The 18482-nt window shown below is 44.3% G+C and overlaps 1 protein-coding gene across 5 annotated transcripts in view; it reads left to right on the top strand.

Annotated features, from left to right (window-relative positions):
• The window catches only part of LOC131682570 (cytohesin-1), a 108169-nt gene extending 91942 nt beyond the window's left edge, over positions 1-16227 (top strand). For 4 of the 5 annotated variants that reach the window (XM_058964146.1, XM_058964143.1, XM_058964144.1 and 1 more), the window contains exon 11: positions 15939-16227. In XM_058964146.1, coding sequence (XP_058820129.1) covers positions 15939-16090 — 152 coding nt within the window. In that variant the 3' untranslated portion in view covers positions 16091-16227. The remainder of the gene's footprint in view (positions 1-15938) is intronic. The other variant, XM_058964148.1, reaches the window with a different exon arrangement.
• The last annotated feature ends 2255 nt before the right edge of the window (positions 16228-18482 follow it).

Raw genomic sequence — 18482 nt, 5'->3', positions numbered from 1 at the left:
GATATGAATGTTTGAATGTGAAATTTACTGCCGAAATTGACGACGTAACTAAGCAATTTTATTTTTATATATTTTTCGAAAGCTTATACGATTACCTTTCGAACGAGCTACAGATTGCTGAAATCGGACTTTTATCAAAAGAGGTATATTACATTAAAAACGGACGAAAGATTTTTATCATTTCCCATAGCCAAAAATAAGACCAAAAACATTCACCGTATTATTAACGCCAAAACGGCTAATTTTAAGTCAGTAGTATCTTCGGAGAATTTGAAGAATACAATATGCCCTTTCTTTTGGTATTGCAATCTTCCTGATTAATCCCCCTACGAGTGAGATAGCTTCATAAATTTTCTTGGAAGTGATTGTATTGAGATGATGCTTTCAGCTAATTTGTAGCTCTTACTTTTGCGAATAACTTTACTGACGACATCAAATACATATTTCGAATACTTTAAAAGTTATGACTTGCTGTTCGTGGATTACCCTTTGTCGCCTATTTATTGTTAAATATAGTAATAATCCATTTAAATAAGCCAAATATTATTTCGATATATCGAATTTCTTATTTCATTTTTTCTATCTACAACTACTAGAATAACCACCGAACAATTTCAAGTTGTCTAGATGGAACTTGATCACTTATCGGTGTAAAAATTTTCATTTGCTCGAATCTTCTGACTTATAACCATCGGATTGATCTGAAACATATATCCGAAAATGAAAAGCGAAATAAATAACTCCAAGCAGCGGTGTATCCAAGAGGAGGCTTTGGGATTTAAAATGTTTTTATTTTGGGAATGCGGCGAGTTGAAACGAAAGCGTAATAGAATTAATAACGTTCTGATCGATTTTTGTTTACATTTGATTTTTGTTGTATAACCAATTATATGAATAGGTAAAATAAATGTTCGAAAACAGTAATTTAAGGTCAAGATCACATCATTTTGAAACCGCCAATTTCGCAGGTTTAGTATCTTCGATGAATTTTACAAACATTAAGCAGCATATCATCTGATAAAATAATTTTGGCGTTATATCCTCCAAGAAGTATTTATGGAGAATGTGTTCCATGTGTTCAGGGTATTAACATATTTTAGGCTATTTGTATTTAATTTTAAAATAAATTATTATGATTTTTTTGTTTATGATAAATCGCTTCTATTGTTTATAAACAATAAAATTTACAAAGCTTGAGCTTGTGAAGTTCACAATAGAAGTTATTTTAGAAAAAACTAGATTAAGGAACACTTCGTAAATATCATTTTTTAATTTGTTATTCTCCATATACGTAGTATTCATGCCTACAATAAAGTTGTTTTAAATGACAGTTTCAACAAATTCGCTAAAGACAGGAACTCTGTTACATCTTTTTGAAAAACTGATTCTCCAAAGTTTTAAAACTTCCAAGATGGCGGTTTCGTAATGATGCTATGCTAAGGGTTTATATGTTGCAGATAGAGAAAATTCTTAAATTTTCAGCTTCTTTACTACACAATATTACAAAAGCTTTGCAAACAACTTTCCGTAATAAGATTGTGAGAATTAAAAAAGTATTTGAAAATTTTTGATAGAAGTGACGGAAGGTTACAAAAACCTTCGCCGTTGTTACAGTGATGTAGCGAAAGGAAGTGGATGAACAAAATCCTTTTGCGAAAGGTTTACTAATTGTCTTCCACCTCGTCCGGAATTTCGCTAACAACTGCACAACTTCGCGGACGTATGCAATACGCTGTAAAGAGAAACTGGTGAAAATTTTGGTTGATTTCAGTCAAATGTGCAAAAAGAAAAGCAAGTTTGAAAGGGTCGCAATAATTATTGAATCACCCTTTATTAACAGGTTGGATCTTTTGCTGCCGCGGATTAAATTCTTATTCTTACGTTAATATTTATTCCAAGATTCTGGAATATCATCGTAGCCTATGTTTCGTAGAGAATATGTTTGAATGGCAGCATTGTAACATTCTAATGTTTGTAGATTTGAAGAGTTGTTCCAAGTACCAACAGTAAATGAATTTTAATACTTAAAAAAATCGGCCCATATTTTGACACTACGTTTGCGAACGTTATTGCTTGTTCCGTAGAATTGCTGATTTTTTTAAACCACTTTGGTCGTATCTTGCACTCAACATTTTTTTAGAGTTACAAGCATCTCGTACTCATTATACAGGGATTTGGAATCGAACCCAGGTCGGCTGTGTAAAATATTGTCAAATATCTTTCCTACTAATTTCAATTTGATTAACATCAACATCTGGAATTGCAAATAATATCGAAATTCATTCCGGCAAACAACCTCGCAAACAACTGCGTCACATGGTAAGGACACAACCGCAAAACACCAGTCCAAAAGAGCTCACAGTCAGCATTGGATGCTAGTGATTATCTAAGAGTTCTACCCGTACATTTGCTCCACAGAGTAGGATTTTTTTAATTTTTGGACAAGTTCTTCCATCGATTTATGATGGTCTGAAAAAATGGGGTTTTCAAACTGGAAAAGTTAAAGTTCCCAAAAAAACCCTCACCTCATCCCGAGAACCAAAGGGGGTAATTGAAAATCCTATAATTAACCGGGTGTAACGTATCGAATTTACATCACACTCGCACGAAATTGTTTTTCCCCATCGTGTCAGATGCACATCAGACCGAATATAATTCACGCACCAGTGCGGAGCAGTATTCAGTTTGCAGCGGATATAACGCGGTTTACCTCGCTTTATTTATGATTTTTTTCAATTGTCAGAAACCGAATGAAGGCACTGAGTAGCAAATGATTTAATTTTAATGATATCCTCACCAGGTCTGTGTGGTATATAAGTTGCAGAATATGTATCACTGTAATCTTTTATTTAAATTGCACAAGGTGTGCCATTCCCGCAACGATTTCAGCAGAAGTTGTGAAGTAAAGTTTACTTTCATTGATTTGATATTTCTGTAATTGGAGGCAGATCACAAAAACGATTGGGTTGAAGTTAATTAAAATTTAAATACTGTTTTGTGAAAACAGAGCAACGTCTTGTTTTATAATAACAAATACATCAGTAAAACCAAATTTGCTAAAAATGTTTTTATGTCAGTACACAAAAATCTATGTGAAGGAATATACCAAGCAAGTATAAATGTCTCAGAATACTGAAAACTAAATATGCCCCCTAAAACAGGTTGCTTCCGGTAACTGCAAAGTGAATCATCAAAAAACACGAATATTCAGCGTAACATCAATACATACCGTAGTGTAAAACTTAAACTAGTGTGCAAAAAACCCTAATTCTTCCTGTAGAGATTCAATTTTTTATTTATTAAAATCAATTATCTTGAAAATTCTGAAAGCGTTTCTGTTGGTCTCTTTTTTGCAAATCTGAGTCATTCTATCTTTCCGTTTAGCCTTAGTAGGTATGTTGATATGAATTGGAATGGAAGTCACTATAAGACGTAAAAAAATTGCTGCAACGAAAAAAGAAAGGATACGGGATTTTAGTTAGATACGATATTAGAATTTGTTGTAAAATTCGCCAGCTATAAATAGAATAGTTTGCCTTTTTCCGAAGGATGTTTTTGTTGAGATTTTTTATGGATATTACAGAAAAAATATGTTGCTAATCAACTTGAAGGAAAATATTGGCTTCAAACTATTTAACACATTTATACTGATAAAAAGCATTCGTTTACCACAATTATTCATATTACATAGTTCGAGCGAAGAGTAAGCAAAATAAGTAAGGCTTTTAGATGAAAAGAACGTATTACGAGTGAAGCGAATAACAATTAGCTGAAATGTATTGTTTAAGTATATTGGTAACTAGTGTAACATGATAAACATAGACGATAAAATCATTTTTTACCAAAAACAAATCATCTGCATCTGTGTTTTGCTTTTGTCCCTTTTATATCCCATCATCTATAGATTAGACTAATGCGCTTCTTGTGGATTTGATGAATTAGTGTAGAAAATCATGTTCTATGCTATTGCTCTGGGAATTTAACTAATGCATGGTCACCGAAACGACTGTGAAGGTCCATTGTAGGTAGCCGGTGCTACTCATCTCCAATACGTATTCCACCGTTCGGCTTAAAGTGGCCAAGAGTCTCGAATTAAGCGGAAAAGTCCTGGATTTCCAGGTCTTGTCATGCATGATAAAGCGTCGTGGAATGTTTCTAAAATGCCGTTTTTTATTCCAAAATACCCAGATTGTTCAATCATATTGTGCAAAACATCCATAAAAGTTTTGAGTCGTGCTACTTAATCTCCGAACTACGTACAGTGGTCGTAAATTGAAAAAAAGTGGAATAAATTAATAACTCCTCGTTGTTACGTTTTAGAAGTATAGTGTCTTCAGCAAAGTTGGCAGAATAATACAGATTTTGAATCAAGTACCTTCCAGAGCTGTTTGTGCTTTTAACTGTTTCGCTATATTCAACTTTCATACGCCACATATACTCAAGTCCTGGTACACTAAGCATATTCTTTAACTTTACATCGTGTAAATGTGTGCTGAGATGTACGAAAGGCAAACAATGCTCGTGGTTCTAAAAGGATGTTTATTTGCACTTTAGTTTTTTTCTGTTATGATGATTTTTAATGACAAATTGAAATTATTTTTCAAAAATGGCGCATTGTCTCAAAAACTTTAGGTCTTGTATTGTTAGTACCTTTGGAGGAGTTGCTCAGATTAGCAATGCCTAAGACTTCTTCGAAGACACCATCCTTCTGCGCTGCCCAAGCGACCGAGTTCCAACCTACTTTGATGCAACCACAAGATGGCCTATATACTATGCATCCACTTCGCCGAAGACACTATAATTCTAAAACGTAACCACGAGAAGTTATTAAATTATTCCACATTTTTTCAACTTTCGACCACTGTGCTACATGAGAATGTGCCAGTTGAGGTAATTTATTCTGATTGTCACGGTGTCCTTTCCCACTTCTAATATGAGCCAAGTCATGAAACGAAAAGTTTCTAAGTTTTACACAAGTTGTGCAAATATATGTGAAATGTATATCGTTAATTGGTTTCTTGAGCTGTTTTGGGAAGATTTCTTGACGCAATGTGGAGATGAATCGCGATCCTTTATAATGAAGTTTATAATACTAATTATGATGTACAATTTCAAGTAATTTCATCACAGTATTGCGGCTGTGTAACATTTTACTTCAAGGTATTACTTCGTGGGAGGGGAAGTTGTGCTTTCGTCGCACCTCTTTCTTCTGCTCTATCTCGGAGCCTCACTTGGTTCATGAAACGGCTCGACCTTTGAGCTTTGGTGTAACTCTCAACTCTTCTCTTGCTTCTTGTCTCTATCTATTATGCCGCAGTTTAGCTCTCGTCTCCGTAAACCGTTTAGGTGCTGATTATTTGAGCCATTTAGCTCCTGTTTTCGTGAGTCATTCAGCTCCCGGCCTTATCACGATCTACTTGAATAGTCCTCGACAAGAATTCACTCTACTCCGACCGATAGTTTCTCGACGGAGGAATTTCTCCCGACACCGCTACCCGTTTCTTTGAGCCATTTATCTCCAAGCTTTATCGAGATCAACTTAGATATTATCCCACTCCGACTGAAAGTTCCCCGGCAACGGAATTTCTCTCGCTACCAGTGCTTGTTTCGTCTGCCAATTAGCTCTCCTTTTCGCCACGGTTCTGTCGGGTAGGCGATTCTACCCTACTGTGAATTCTACGGCAATATATTGATCCCGATACCGATGTTCGTTTCCATGAGCCATTTAGCTCCCCGCGTCGTCCCGATTTACTCGATCTAGTCCCCGGCAGTTGACCTAGCATACTCAACGGCCTAGCCAGTAGGTGCTGAGGTCCATCCAGCGATTCCGGGTGGATCGTTGCTTCTGGTTCACTGGCGCCTCAACGACTCACTGTTAGCTGTTCGACGCGGTCTACTCAGTCAATTCACCGGCGGTGGATTTAGTCTACTCACGAGCTACCCGGTAGGGTGTCGAGGTCGGTCCGGCGATTCCGGTAAAGCATAACGTCTGGTTCGCTGGCGCCTCGACGACCCGAACCCGGTGCTACGTCGCGTACTACTCAACTGGAAGTGTGTCCAAACCGATGGAGGTACTTTCGAAAGCATCCGTTCCTGGACAAAAAGACGTCAAATGGCACTTCACCTCTCCATGTTTCCTATGTACCCAAGCAGACACATTTGGGATGAGTCGTTGGGTCCACCTTCCTTTCTCCGCGTTGTCTCACTCTTACTGCCACTTACCCAACGAGTCCACTCATACCAGTTTCTTGCATTACGTGCATTTCTCCGCTTGCAACATTCCATGTCCTCACCCAGAGTGATGCAGATGGGAATCATCCCGGCTATTACGCATACCGCCTCCGACGATATCGTTCTGCACGTACTCACGACACGAACAGCCATTAGGCGAAACGTGCTTGTTAACTTTGTTCGGTTCGAGTTTAGCGCAGAAGCCCACGCTGGAACGCCATAATTCAGTATTGAGGATGAGACGCCCGCCAAGAGACGTCTCGTGCTGCCTCTTGCTCCTCCGTTATTCGGCATGAGCCTTACCAATGCGTTGGTTGTCATCGCAGCATTCTCACATACATAGTCGACATGGTTGTTGTAATTTGGCCGAGCGTCGACCATCACACCCAGATGCTTCAGCGCATACATCGATGGCTGTTGTCTCTGCCATAAATATTTCCACCTATGCATCCCTGAGGTACTCCCGCGGTGACCCTAATCGGAAGTGACTTTTCAGAACCTCTCACAGATAGTCGGGAATCCGCATTCTGTGCAGCGCTACGGCGATCGCCTCCCAGCTGTTGACCGCGATTACCCCTTCGCTTTTGCTTCGATGCTTTCTCCGCTCGCGATGACTTTGTGGATGACGTCCACCGTCGATATCGCTTTGCGGAATCCGAATCGTCTCTGCGATAGTCCGTTCTCACATTCAGCGTAGGTCGTCTGCCTGTTGATGACCCTTTCCAGGTGGTTTCCCTGGTTTTGGCAGCATCACGAACTTTCGGATCCTCCATCGGGAAGTAGCCATCATCCAGGCATTTCTGTAGGACTATCCTAAACATGTCCGGAAACGTCAGGATCGCAGTCTTGTGTGCCACGTTGAGGATACCTTCCAGTCCGGGAGTTTTCTTTGCATTCAGCCCTTCTGCCACTACAAGGAGCTCGTCGTTGGAGACTCGAATGTCACCAGCGTTTCCACCGTTGCATCAACGTACGGTGTAGGCGGCCATGCGGTTGGGTAGTGCATCGGGAAAAGACCCTCCACGATAATTTTCAGGTTGTCAACGCACATTTCGACTAGCGTCATTGAATCCTTGATCCTAGCCATAATGACGCGGTAAGCGTTGCTCCAAGGGTTAGCGCTATTTCTCTGCACAGTTCTTTGTAGCAGGTGGATTTATTTAGCACTATCTCGCGTTTGAAAGCGGCCCTGGCCGCCAGGAATGTTACCTTACACTCTTCTCTGAACGCTTCTTCTGGCTTTTAGCGAAGACTGCATATCAAGAAGACCTGCTACTCTGGCCACAATCTGGAGACAGTAACAGCAACGCCACTTGCGAGTAAAGGTGATACTTCCCATAGTGATGCACACACACATATTCATTTTTACATTAAGCTTCCTACCTTCCTCCGATAGAGGCGCTGTAACCTCTGTCGCTTCTCGTTTTTATGGGGGAAGAAAAGATATATCAGTCTTCTTAATATGTAGGCTTCGCTTGTAGGCAGGCAGCCCAGAGGATGCTGAGCCTTCCGTTTTACCAGTACGCCGGACGCCGGTAGGTTCTCGGCTCGATTTTTCTCGGCATTGTTACATCACATGCCCTCGCTACTGTTACCGACAGCTCATCGGCGCTCGGAATTGGAGTGACGCTGTCAACATGAAGTTCCACGAAAAGGTCCTTGTCGTTTATTTTTCACTTTCGCTCGTCCTCACTCTCCGCGTTACAGTACAATTCCGCCGACTAAAGGTGTAGTGGATCGCCTGGTGGTCGCTATGTGTGTACTGCTCACTAACTTGCCAATTCGTTTTATCCGGCAGCGAAGGACTGCAGAATGTTATGTCGATGATGGACTCCCGGTCGTCTTTCCTGAATATGCTAGCGGAACCTTCGTTGCACAATCTTACGTACAACTTCGCCATGACTTCCAATAATGTTTTTTTTTTTTTTTTTTTTTTACAATGGAGAAGACCTTTATGTCCTAGCCCAGTACACGTGCTATAGGTAGGGTCCAATCTACCGCACGGGGTGCACTGGGGGCGTGTCGGACTCGAATGGTGACCAGCCATTAATACCGACTAAACTCCATTGGGCTCCGCCATCATTCCTCCCAGGAACTACCTCTCGGTATTACTTCTGGGGGGGATGGCTGTACTGAATGTACTCATTCACTCTCACTCACGCGTTCATACATCCTGTATGAGGCTTATTTGGGTGCTCTCTCAATCGCACTTTGATTCACTCTCAAACACTCCCACATGAGGCTGACTTTTGTGCTCACCTTTTACGTTCCATGCGAGGCTGACTTGTGTGCTCACCTTACTCATTCCTTGCTAGGCTTACTTTTGTGCTCGCCCTACCCATACCATGTGAGGCTGACATGGGTGCTCACCCTATCACCTGATTCACTCTCAATCGTGCCACTCTATTGTACCTTTGTCACTCCCCCTGGCATCCCATGTGGGACATTTTTCTTAGGCCCCACTTCTGACATACCATGCGAGGCTGACTTGTGTGCTAACCTTTTTCATTCCTTGCTAGGTTGACTTTTGTGCTAGTCTCTACCAACCTGTGAGGCTGACTTTTATGCTCACCCTTAACATGCAGTGTGAGACTGACTTGGATGCTCACCCTTTCACTCCTCTGCCACGCCATGAGGTATCGATAGCTAAGTTCCAACATACTACGCTACGACCCTCCCGTCTTGGCATGAGGCAGTCCTTTTATACGCCTATACACTCACTCTTCTGTCTTGCTTCGGGGCGGCTGGGTTTACCCCTTACGCGGTTGCCATTCGCTGCGCCAACCTGCCTCGGCATGAACAGACCATTCACTCTCTTTTTTTGCGCTTGGCCTTTTTCGCTCCAGCTAACCAATCCCTAGTTAGCCGTGCCCGTTGTCTGTTGCTCGGTTCGCCAGATTACCTGTAGCCTACTGGCAATCTGGATGGTAGCAGCCGAGACTGCGTCCCACTTCTCCACCGATTGACACATCCGCTGAGTAAGGGTATCAGGGGTTGTGTCCCAGCCACAGACGTCGAGCATTGCTCTTCTTTCGACGTCGAACCGATGACATACAGTATGTGTTCGGCAGTTTCATCTACACCTGGGCAGTCCGGGCAGACTGGGACCTCCGCGTGCCCGAACCTGTGGAGGTACTGACGGAAACAGCCATGGCCTGACAGGAATTGTGTCAGGTGGAAGTGAACTTCCCCATGGGGTCTTCCCACCCAGCTCGATATGCTAGGTATCAGCCGGTGGGTCCACCTACCTTTCGAGGAGTTGTCCCACTCACGCTGCCATCTGGCTACCGAGGTCACCCTGGTGCGCTCGCGGGCTCCCCTATTTCCACGTAGCTCAAAGCACTCCTCATTTTCCCGAATGACCAGCCCGACTGGCATCATGCTCGCTATCACGCAGGATGCATCGTGCGATACCGTGCGGTAGGCAGATATCACTCTAAGGCACATCACGCGGTAGGTGCTCTCCAGTTTCTGTAGGTAACTGGTTACCCTCAGTGCTCTTGACCATGACGGGCCGCCGTACCTGAGGATAGATACGGCAACGCCTGCCAGTAACCTACGTCTACTGGCGCACACCTTTGAGCTGTTGGACATCATTCTCGATAGAGCCGCAACAGCAGTCGACGCTCTCTTGCACGTATAGTCGACATGGCTGCCGAAGGTCAGCTTGTCGTCTATAATGACTCCGAGAGACTTCAGACTTCGCTGTGAAGTGATCGCGACTTCTCCCACATGGATAACTGCATGTTGTGCCGACTTGCGGTTGTTGACGATAACTACCTCCGTCTTATGATGAGCGAGCTCCAGGCCTCTCGCGCTCATCCATTCCTCCACCGTGCTAATCGCGTGTTCTGCGGTTAGTTCTACCTCAGGAATTGACTCCCCGTAGACCTCCAAGGTTACGTCGTCGGCAAAGCCGACGATCTTGACCCCAGGAGGGAACTTCAGTCTCAGAACCCCGTCATACATGAGGTTCCATAGCACCGGGCCTAGGATCGAGCCCTGCGGGACTCCGGCGGTAATCGGAACCCTTTTCTGACCGGCATCGGTCTCGTATAGCAGTACGCGGTTTTGGAAGTAACTTTCCAGGATCCGGTACAGACCCACCGGTAGGCTAAGCCGGTGTAACGAGAGCGCGATGGCATCCCAGCTTGCGCTGTTGAATGCGTTCTTCACGTCAAGTGTCACTAACGCACAGTATCGAATACCTCGCCTTTTTCGTTGGATCGCTATCTCGGCAGTATTTATCACTGAGTTGAGAGCGTCCACTGTGGACTTACCCTTCCGAAAGCCAAACTGGTTGCTTGACAGACCGTCCGTACCTTCCGCGTACGGGGTGAGCCTGTTGAGGATGATCCTCTCAAGCAGTTTGCCAGTAGTGTCTATCAGACAGATTGGTCTGTATGCCGATGGGTCGCCTGGCGGCTTCCCGGGCTTCGGCAACAGCACCAGTTTCTACCTTTTCCATCTATCGGGGAAACGGCACTCGTCAAGGCATCTCTGCATAGCTAGCCTGAACATGTTCGGGTTCGCTATGATCGCTGCCTTGAGAGCGTTGTTTGGAATTCCATCCGGCCCTGGAGCTTTGTTCATTGCTAGGGATTTAGCCACTACGAGTAGTTCTTCATTCGTCACTGGAGCCACCATTTCGACCGTGCCCGCACTGTCTCGTAGTGCAGGTGGCCAGGGGCTTGTGGCTCGAGACGGGAAGAGTACTTCGATAATCGTTGCCAACCGGTCCGGAGACCGTTCTGGGGGTGAGGAGCCCCCTTTGGTCTTGGCCATCACAATCCGGTAGGCGTCACCCCACGGATTCGCGTTGGCACTCTCACACAGGTTGTCGAAACACGCTCTCTTGCTGCTTTTAATAGCCTTGTTAAGGGCGAATTTCGCAGCTCGAAACACTTCACGGCGGTTCTCTCTTGCATCCTCGGTGCGAGCTCTTTGCATCCTACGTCTAGCTCTGAGGCAGGCTGACCGTAGAGCTGCAATCTCGGCACTCCACCAGTATACCGGGCATCTACCGTTTCTTGGCAGTGTTTTTCTCGGCATAGTGGCGTCGCACGCGCGTGATAGAACAGCTATCAGCGCATCCCCGCTTAGACTGTCGGTGTTGGCCTCCAGTCCCAGGGCCGCGGTGAAAGCTTCGCTGTCGAAGTGATTGGACTTCCACCCACGTACCTGGCAGGGATCTCCCGCCCTCGGATGCTGCACACCATAGTTGATCTCAAAGCGGATTGCTAAATGATCGCTATGGGTGTAGCCTTCGTCTACCCTCCATTCCATGCCTGGAGCCAGACTCGGGCTGGCAAATGTTAGGTCAATCTACGCCTCCACTCCGTTTCTACGGAATGTACTAGCGGAACCATTATTATTATATTCTATTGGCCACCTTGGTGGGGCGTAGCAGCTGCAATAGAACACACCATTGATCTTGGCAATCGCCACACCCTCGGCGGAGGGGTGTATTACCTCTTGAACCGGGAACCAGATTGCCACCATTCCAGACCCGTCCGACACCCAATTGCCGTTGCCGGCAGGGATGCTGTACGGGTCTGATAAGAGGGCGACATCTGTCCTCGACTCCGAGACCGACTGCCACAGCAGCTGTTGGGCTGCTGCACAATGGTTAAGATTTAGCTGTGTGACTTTCACGGCTTCTTCTTATTTAACTCGCCGAAGGGACACGAAGGTCCGCCCATAGCATGTTTGTGGGCTTGCTTCTTAGCGGTGCAGATAAGGCATTTGTGTGCCTTAGTGCACCCCCGCTCTTTATGTCCCTCGTCGCCGCAGCGACGACATAGTTTGCTCCTATCTATGCCTTTGCATTCGTATGCTTTATGGCCGGACTCAAGGCACCGATAGCACCTATCCACTGAAGGCGGCTGGGGTATACTAATAGGGCATACCGACCAGCCGATCTTCAGCTTCCCTTTCTCGGTTACCTTTTTGGCATCCGCCTTCAGTAGCCTGAGGTAGGCTACTTGGGTGCCAGAGGGTCCATCTCTCAATCGCACCGAGGCCCGCTCGATTGTGACGTCGCAGTGCTCCTTAACGGCTGCGACGACGTTTTCTGCGGTCGTGAACTCGTCCAAGTGCTTGCACTGGAGAGTCGTTTCCGCACCTAGCGACCTGATTTGGGCGCCCTCACCAAGGACCTCTTGGGCCAAGGCCTTGTATACTGCACTTGATTGTGCGCCTCGCTTCAGCACCAGGAGCATCTCTCCCGTGTTAGTGCGTCTTACGCTACGCACATCCTGCCCAAGGACTGAGAGGCTTTCGGCCGCCTTCATCGATTTTAGGACATCGGCGTATTTGTCCTTGTCGGTTTTTAACCACAAGGCTTCGCCTCTGTCCTTGGCCTTCTTCGCAGGCCGCGGTACCTCCGGTTTTGGTGCCGGCTTTTTCTTGGTGACCAGCGTCCAGGGGTTTGAGCCCCCCTGCCCCAGTCGTGCCGGGTTGATGGTACCATCGCTCTCCACAGCGAGGTCACTCTCGCCCTCGCTTACCTCGCGCAAACGGCGTTTGACCTTAACGGTTGCACGCCGAGTGGTGTCGGTTTTGGAACCCTCGCCTGGCGACTTCCTAGGGCGCTTCGCGTTCGATGCCGTCTTGCGATTGCCCTTGCCTTTTCCCTTCGAGGGGAACTCGGTCGCCGCTCCGATCGACGTGGCTGCTCCGTAGAAGGTAAAGGCCACTGTCTGTGAACCTCTATCGACCTTCTCTCTTTCCTCCCTATTGGAGGCCACTGTCTGGGTTTCTCTGTCGGGCCTCTCCCGACATTCCACCCTCTTAACATAGGCCTGCTGTTCCTGTCTTGCGACACGAACAGCTTTCCGGAGCTCCATGAGGCTCAACTTCAACTCCTTGGCTATATTCTGCTTTGCGCTAGCGAAGTCGATTATTGAATCGAGTTGCTTCGCTACTTTGCGCATCGCAGATATTGGCCCCTCCGATGCATTGGTAGGGCTATTGCCTACCGCTGCTGAGGGGTCACTGGTGCTTTCAGATGCAGCACTCATCGCTCCACTACTCTCCTCACGAGGGGGAGACCTCGCCAAACCACCTCTAGCGAAGGGGTTTGGCACCTCCGTCTGTTTGTTTTTATTTTTTGTTATCTCCATGTATAGTCCCACGAGTCGCGCGAGAAATAAATGTCCGCCACGCCAGAGCTCCGCATTAGCGTGGTAAGGGACGCTTACTGTGGGGGTTGCCCAGGTACCCCACAGGCTCCGTTAACGATCGAGCATCTTTTTCACCCCCTCGATCACTCATCCCTCGGCACGGGTCGCTTCACGCCTTGGAATTGGGGTTATGCCCTACCTTGCTTTACGTGATGATCTCGGCCCAGATCATCACAACCATCCTCCTTTACCAGGGCTTTGGACCTGTAGCTCTGTTTCTCAATAGTTCCATGTACGTATGTTATTACAGACATGCTACTATTGAGATCCGTCATTCGCTAGCGGAGTTAATGTGTAACCTCTTGCGTTGGTAAGCCTGCTACCCCATCCACAATCCAAGCGTTAAAGTCTCCTCCTATAACAACCGACTGTGTGTATGTATGTGTGTGTCAAAAAATATCACTCAATTTTCTCGAAGATGGCTGAACCGATTTGCACAAACTTAGTTTCAAATGAACGGTATAACGCTCTCAATGAATGGCGTAATGCTCCCATAAGACGCTATTGAATTTTTAGTCGATTTGACTTCCGGTTCCAGAGTAGCGTTTACATAGTAAATTCCTATGTAAACTGGTAACCCTATGATATCCGAATGATGTAATACATATTAAAATGTGTTCATTATTACTAGAATTTGCGAGTCTAGATTACTAATTACCATTCAAAGCAGTTGCCTCCGGAACTAGCGAAATGACCCACTGAACGATCAGCCGCTGGTGCGCTAAGATGATTTCGCTAGATTTTCAATAGGTTGGTTATAACGGTCATATAGGAGTTTATCATACATACCGGTACAAGCGTCATACCTCACAGATTAAAAATCTATCGAAATGAGCATCAAATTACTTCGATTCGCAGTTCTAGAGGACTGATAGCGAATTAAAGATTCATGGAGTATATTATCCACTATCGATAATTCCGGAAGTCCCGGATTCCGAGCAAATTCCAGAACTAAAGCCACTTCGGCGATGACTAAACCAATTTTCTCTAACCTAGTCTCAAATGGAAGGTAAAATATACTGTTCGGTGTTGGACTGCCCCATCTACCCCTCCTCTTCCTTCCTTTCATCCCACCTCTCACAGACAAACCAGACACCTGCATTATTCCCTTTATCCACCTCTTATAGCAAAATATGTTAGGAGGTTCCTGATGCATCCTTCCCTCCCACTAATTATACCCCTCCACATTCCCACATTTCAAAATATGTTAATATGAAGACAACATTGAACTCACGCTGATTAAGCCAATTGAATATTATATTGTTGTTTGTTTGAAATGTGTCAGGTTCGTGACAGTCGTGCACTTGTATATGCTTACTAAGTGTAATAAGAATGTAATAGACATTTCCACAATGTTATATTGAACGAAACCAGATATTAAATCATAATAAGGATAAATGAGAAAGGCACAATTGCACCACTAGATGGATTAAAACAGGTTTTCAACCTTAGGGTCATTCGCGTTATGTATCGGGTTAGAAAAGTCTCTTTAGAAAAATCTCTAATCCTATGTGCGGGGTTGGGAATTGAGCATGGGTGAGCTGCGTACAAATTAATCGATTTACCAACTACGCTGTACCCGTTCCCTCAAATAATGTTTCTGAAAATTTGTTTTTTATCAACATTAGCATGAGCAGCGAGCAAAGATAAGCTGTCAAGAAAACCAAACAAACACTTGAAAAGTAGAAGGATATCATCGATTTTAATTTGTATTGCAATCCTGGCAATGAAGGCCTACTTTATCTTTTTAATAAGTCTGAAGCGCAAAAAAAAATAATGGTATTTTTTCAAAATATTTTATTTTTTTATCAAAATAGTTCTAAATGCAACCTTTCTCAAAGCTTATAAACCGTGTTTTCTTCAGATTTCAATGATATAAAAAATTACCAAGAAAAGGTACATTTCGGAAAATGGCATTCCGGGAAATTGCACTCTGGGAAATTTTTGACCACCTATACGGCGTCTTCAAAGATTATTAAATTGCCTTTTGAACAAGCAGTAAATTATTCAAAAACCGGTCAAAGTGTGTTTATTCCGATGCTTTTTTGAACACCAAATGCCAATACAAACGGCAAATACAGCAATATGCAGTAATGGAGATAAAACAGGAAGGCGTAGTAGAAGTAGAGCCAGTGCATTGTACGTGGCTACAGAAGATGACGAACCGAGTGGTGCGTGGTGCATATTATATACAAATCATATTCATGAATGTATTTGCCTCTTTTATCCGCAAAAGCAAGAAGAAAATAACTTCGATGAAAATTCTTACGTGATATTTTTTGCAGGGATGCCCGTTTGGAAATAAACACATAAGCGAGTGTGGGCAACTGGCTTAAATTCGTTAAAAACTGCATCAGAAAGGATCAATATCCATTTAGCATAGTTTTTTGTTTCGAATACCTGTTCATTTCGTTGCAATTAACATGACTGGTGGCTTCCTAATGCTACATTTCCGATATGTTACTCGAAGACTTAGCACTATACCACAGTCGATTTATAGATTCAACCTTACCTATATTACAGGAATATTAATTTTACTCTTCAACTGGTTCACCTGTTTTGCGTACGCTGGAACGGATAACGACGAGTACAGGCCGACATTGACCGATGATGCTATTATCAATAGTGCTAGTGTTGGTCGCACCGCTGCTGCTGCAGGAACTTGGAATACGTGACATCACATAGCCTGGTGGTTTATTATCCAACAGAACGCCAGAGAATTCCAGTTATGTCCCGCCATAGCAATAATGATCTCACTAGGAGCATTGAATAAAGCCAACTGTTAATTAGGTTATTTATCTCATTAAACGATACTGTATGTCCACGTGCTCTAGTGTTTTATTGTCTGTCGCCAAAGTATTTATAGAGTATAATACTATCCAGGACCACCGCTATTTAGCTATACAAATATTAGCAGATTGCTATCATTTAGAGTACATTCTCTTCAATTCATCTCTGATAAATTACTCTGTGAATCCAAATTCCAACACAAGAAAAATAGGAGAGGTCATCCGTGGGACATAAAACTATCCTTTTTCAATAAACGTGGAATAGCCCACTTAATGGGTGAAAATCCTATCAGTTAGTACACTGCCCATAAAAGCATAAGAGTCCCATATTGACAAACAGCAAGCCGAGAAAAAAGCTGTCAGGATTTGCATTTTCATTGAGCCTTATGGATGGGACAACCATGTTTTGGTATTTTTTCGATATTTTCTGAACAAACCTGGTAATCTTATTTGTGCATTGTGATTCAGTGGTGATACAGAATGTAATCCAAAAGATCACTCATTTTCAGATAATTTCATTTCTCCTTAAAAATAAAAAATACGTTCAATAAAATCCAAATATCTTCGAATACAGTGCACTGATAAGAAATATTATTATGTTAAATTTAAGGTAAATGAATGTACTTGTAGAGCGACTAATTTGGTGTACATAGTAAGGTAAATGCTTAGTATTCAACAGGGAAATTTTCCCATTTTCACACGTAACGTTTCGGCTTACTGTTTCTCAGCCATCATTGGACGCATAAACTTATATCACGCATCTTCCATTCACTTGTACTATCGTTCACTCTCCACCGCTAGGGGGGGGGGGGCGGATCACTCTTCGACTGTCTGCGAAGAGTTGTCGGCCGCCTAGAGGTGGAGAGTGAACGATATTGCGAGTACATGGAACATGCGACGTTCAGAAAATCCTTTTTCGTTGTTTGAATGTTGAAGGTACTACTGATATTGTTCGTTTTGTCCCAAATGATAAAGACCCGACAAATTTGTCATTCGTGTCGTTTAAGATTGGCCTTGATCCAGTACTGAAACAGATAGCACTTACTCCGTCTACTTGGTCCGAGGGACTGCTGTTTCGAGAATTCATCGACATGTCAATAATCATACTGAGAACTCGGAAAGCCCAATGGTGGCTAAGTAGCTGATTGAAAATAGGACACGTTACATCGCCGACTTCCGAATTCCTTTCTTGCACAACTTGCAACCGTTACGAAGCATTGTTTCGCCGCCATCGCCGAGACTGCGCAAGTAAATTCACGCTGCGCTGCCATCACCGGGACGCCTGTTATGTCGCACTACGGAAGCCCCCGAGCGATCCGATGCAGTCGTGTTACCAGCCAGCGACCAGCTCAGTCGTGAGGGGGTCTTCCAAACTCCCTTCTCAGGCGAGTATTTTGCTTTAAATGACGATCCGCTTCCTGAGAACCTTCTGGTTTCCAGCATGCCATCGGGTACATCACGTCCTTGCAATTTGTCGGGACGCATGAAACGTGGCGCCGATGGTTTGCGGTTGTACTACCACAACGTCAGAGGGCTAAGGACGAAAGTCGAGGAGTTGTACTTGGCTGCTCTTGACGGCGACTGCGATATTTACGTTCTGACGGAAACTTGGCTTGATGATCGTATTACATCGATGCAGCTATTCGGAGATTTTTACGCGGTTTATCGTGTCGATCGAGGTGGTCGTAACAGTATCCATGGTCGCGGTGGGGGAGTTTTAATTGCTGTTTCTTCCGCACTTGCCTCCTGTGAATTTGGTGTGGAAGGTTCATCAAGCATTGAAGCAGTTTGGACGAAGATTACTACGCAGACGAAGAACTACTTTATTGGAGCTGTTCACATTCCTCCGGAAAAAACGAGTTGATTGCTCTATTATGCAGCTCCATCTAGACTCCATAGAGCGCGCTTCTTCTCAGACAGATGAAAACGATGTGATGATAGCTCAACCAACTAGGACTCGTGTTGGTTTCTTCTGGACGTGGGTACGCTTACCCTAAGCCGTTATCCTCGTTAACAATGCTGCCAGCCGCTTACTTCTGGATTGGATGACTTTTCACGGACTACGTCAAGTAAGGACAATTTCCAACCATCAATATCGTTTTCTTGACCTTGTCATCGTTAATGAGAATGCTTTGCCTGAGTGTTCTGTGAGTGAAGCTTCAAGTGTGATCGTTCCTTTGGATAATTATCATCCCGCTTTAGAAATATCCATTTCCATCATTAGTTCACCACTACATGAAGAAGGTTTAGCTGCGAATCGTCGCAATTTTCGCAAAAC

This window comes from Topomyia yanbarensis, chromosome 2 (genome assembly GCF_030247195.1).
Source record: "Topomyia yanbarensis strain Yona2022 chromosome 2, ASM3024719v1, whole genome shotgun sequence".
Classification (NCBI taxonomy): Eukaryota; Metazoa; Arthropoda; class Insecta; order Diptera; family Culicidae; genus Topomyia; species Topomyia yanbarensis.
The sequence above is the reverse complement of the archived record's forward strand: the minus strand, read 5'-3'. Positions and strand labels throughout refer to the sequence as shown.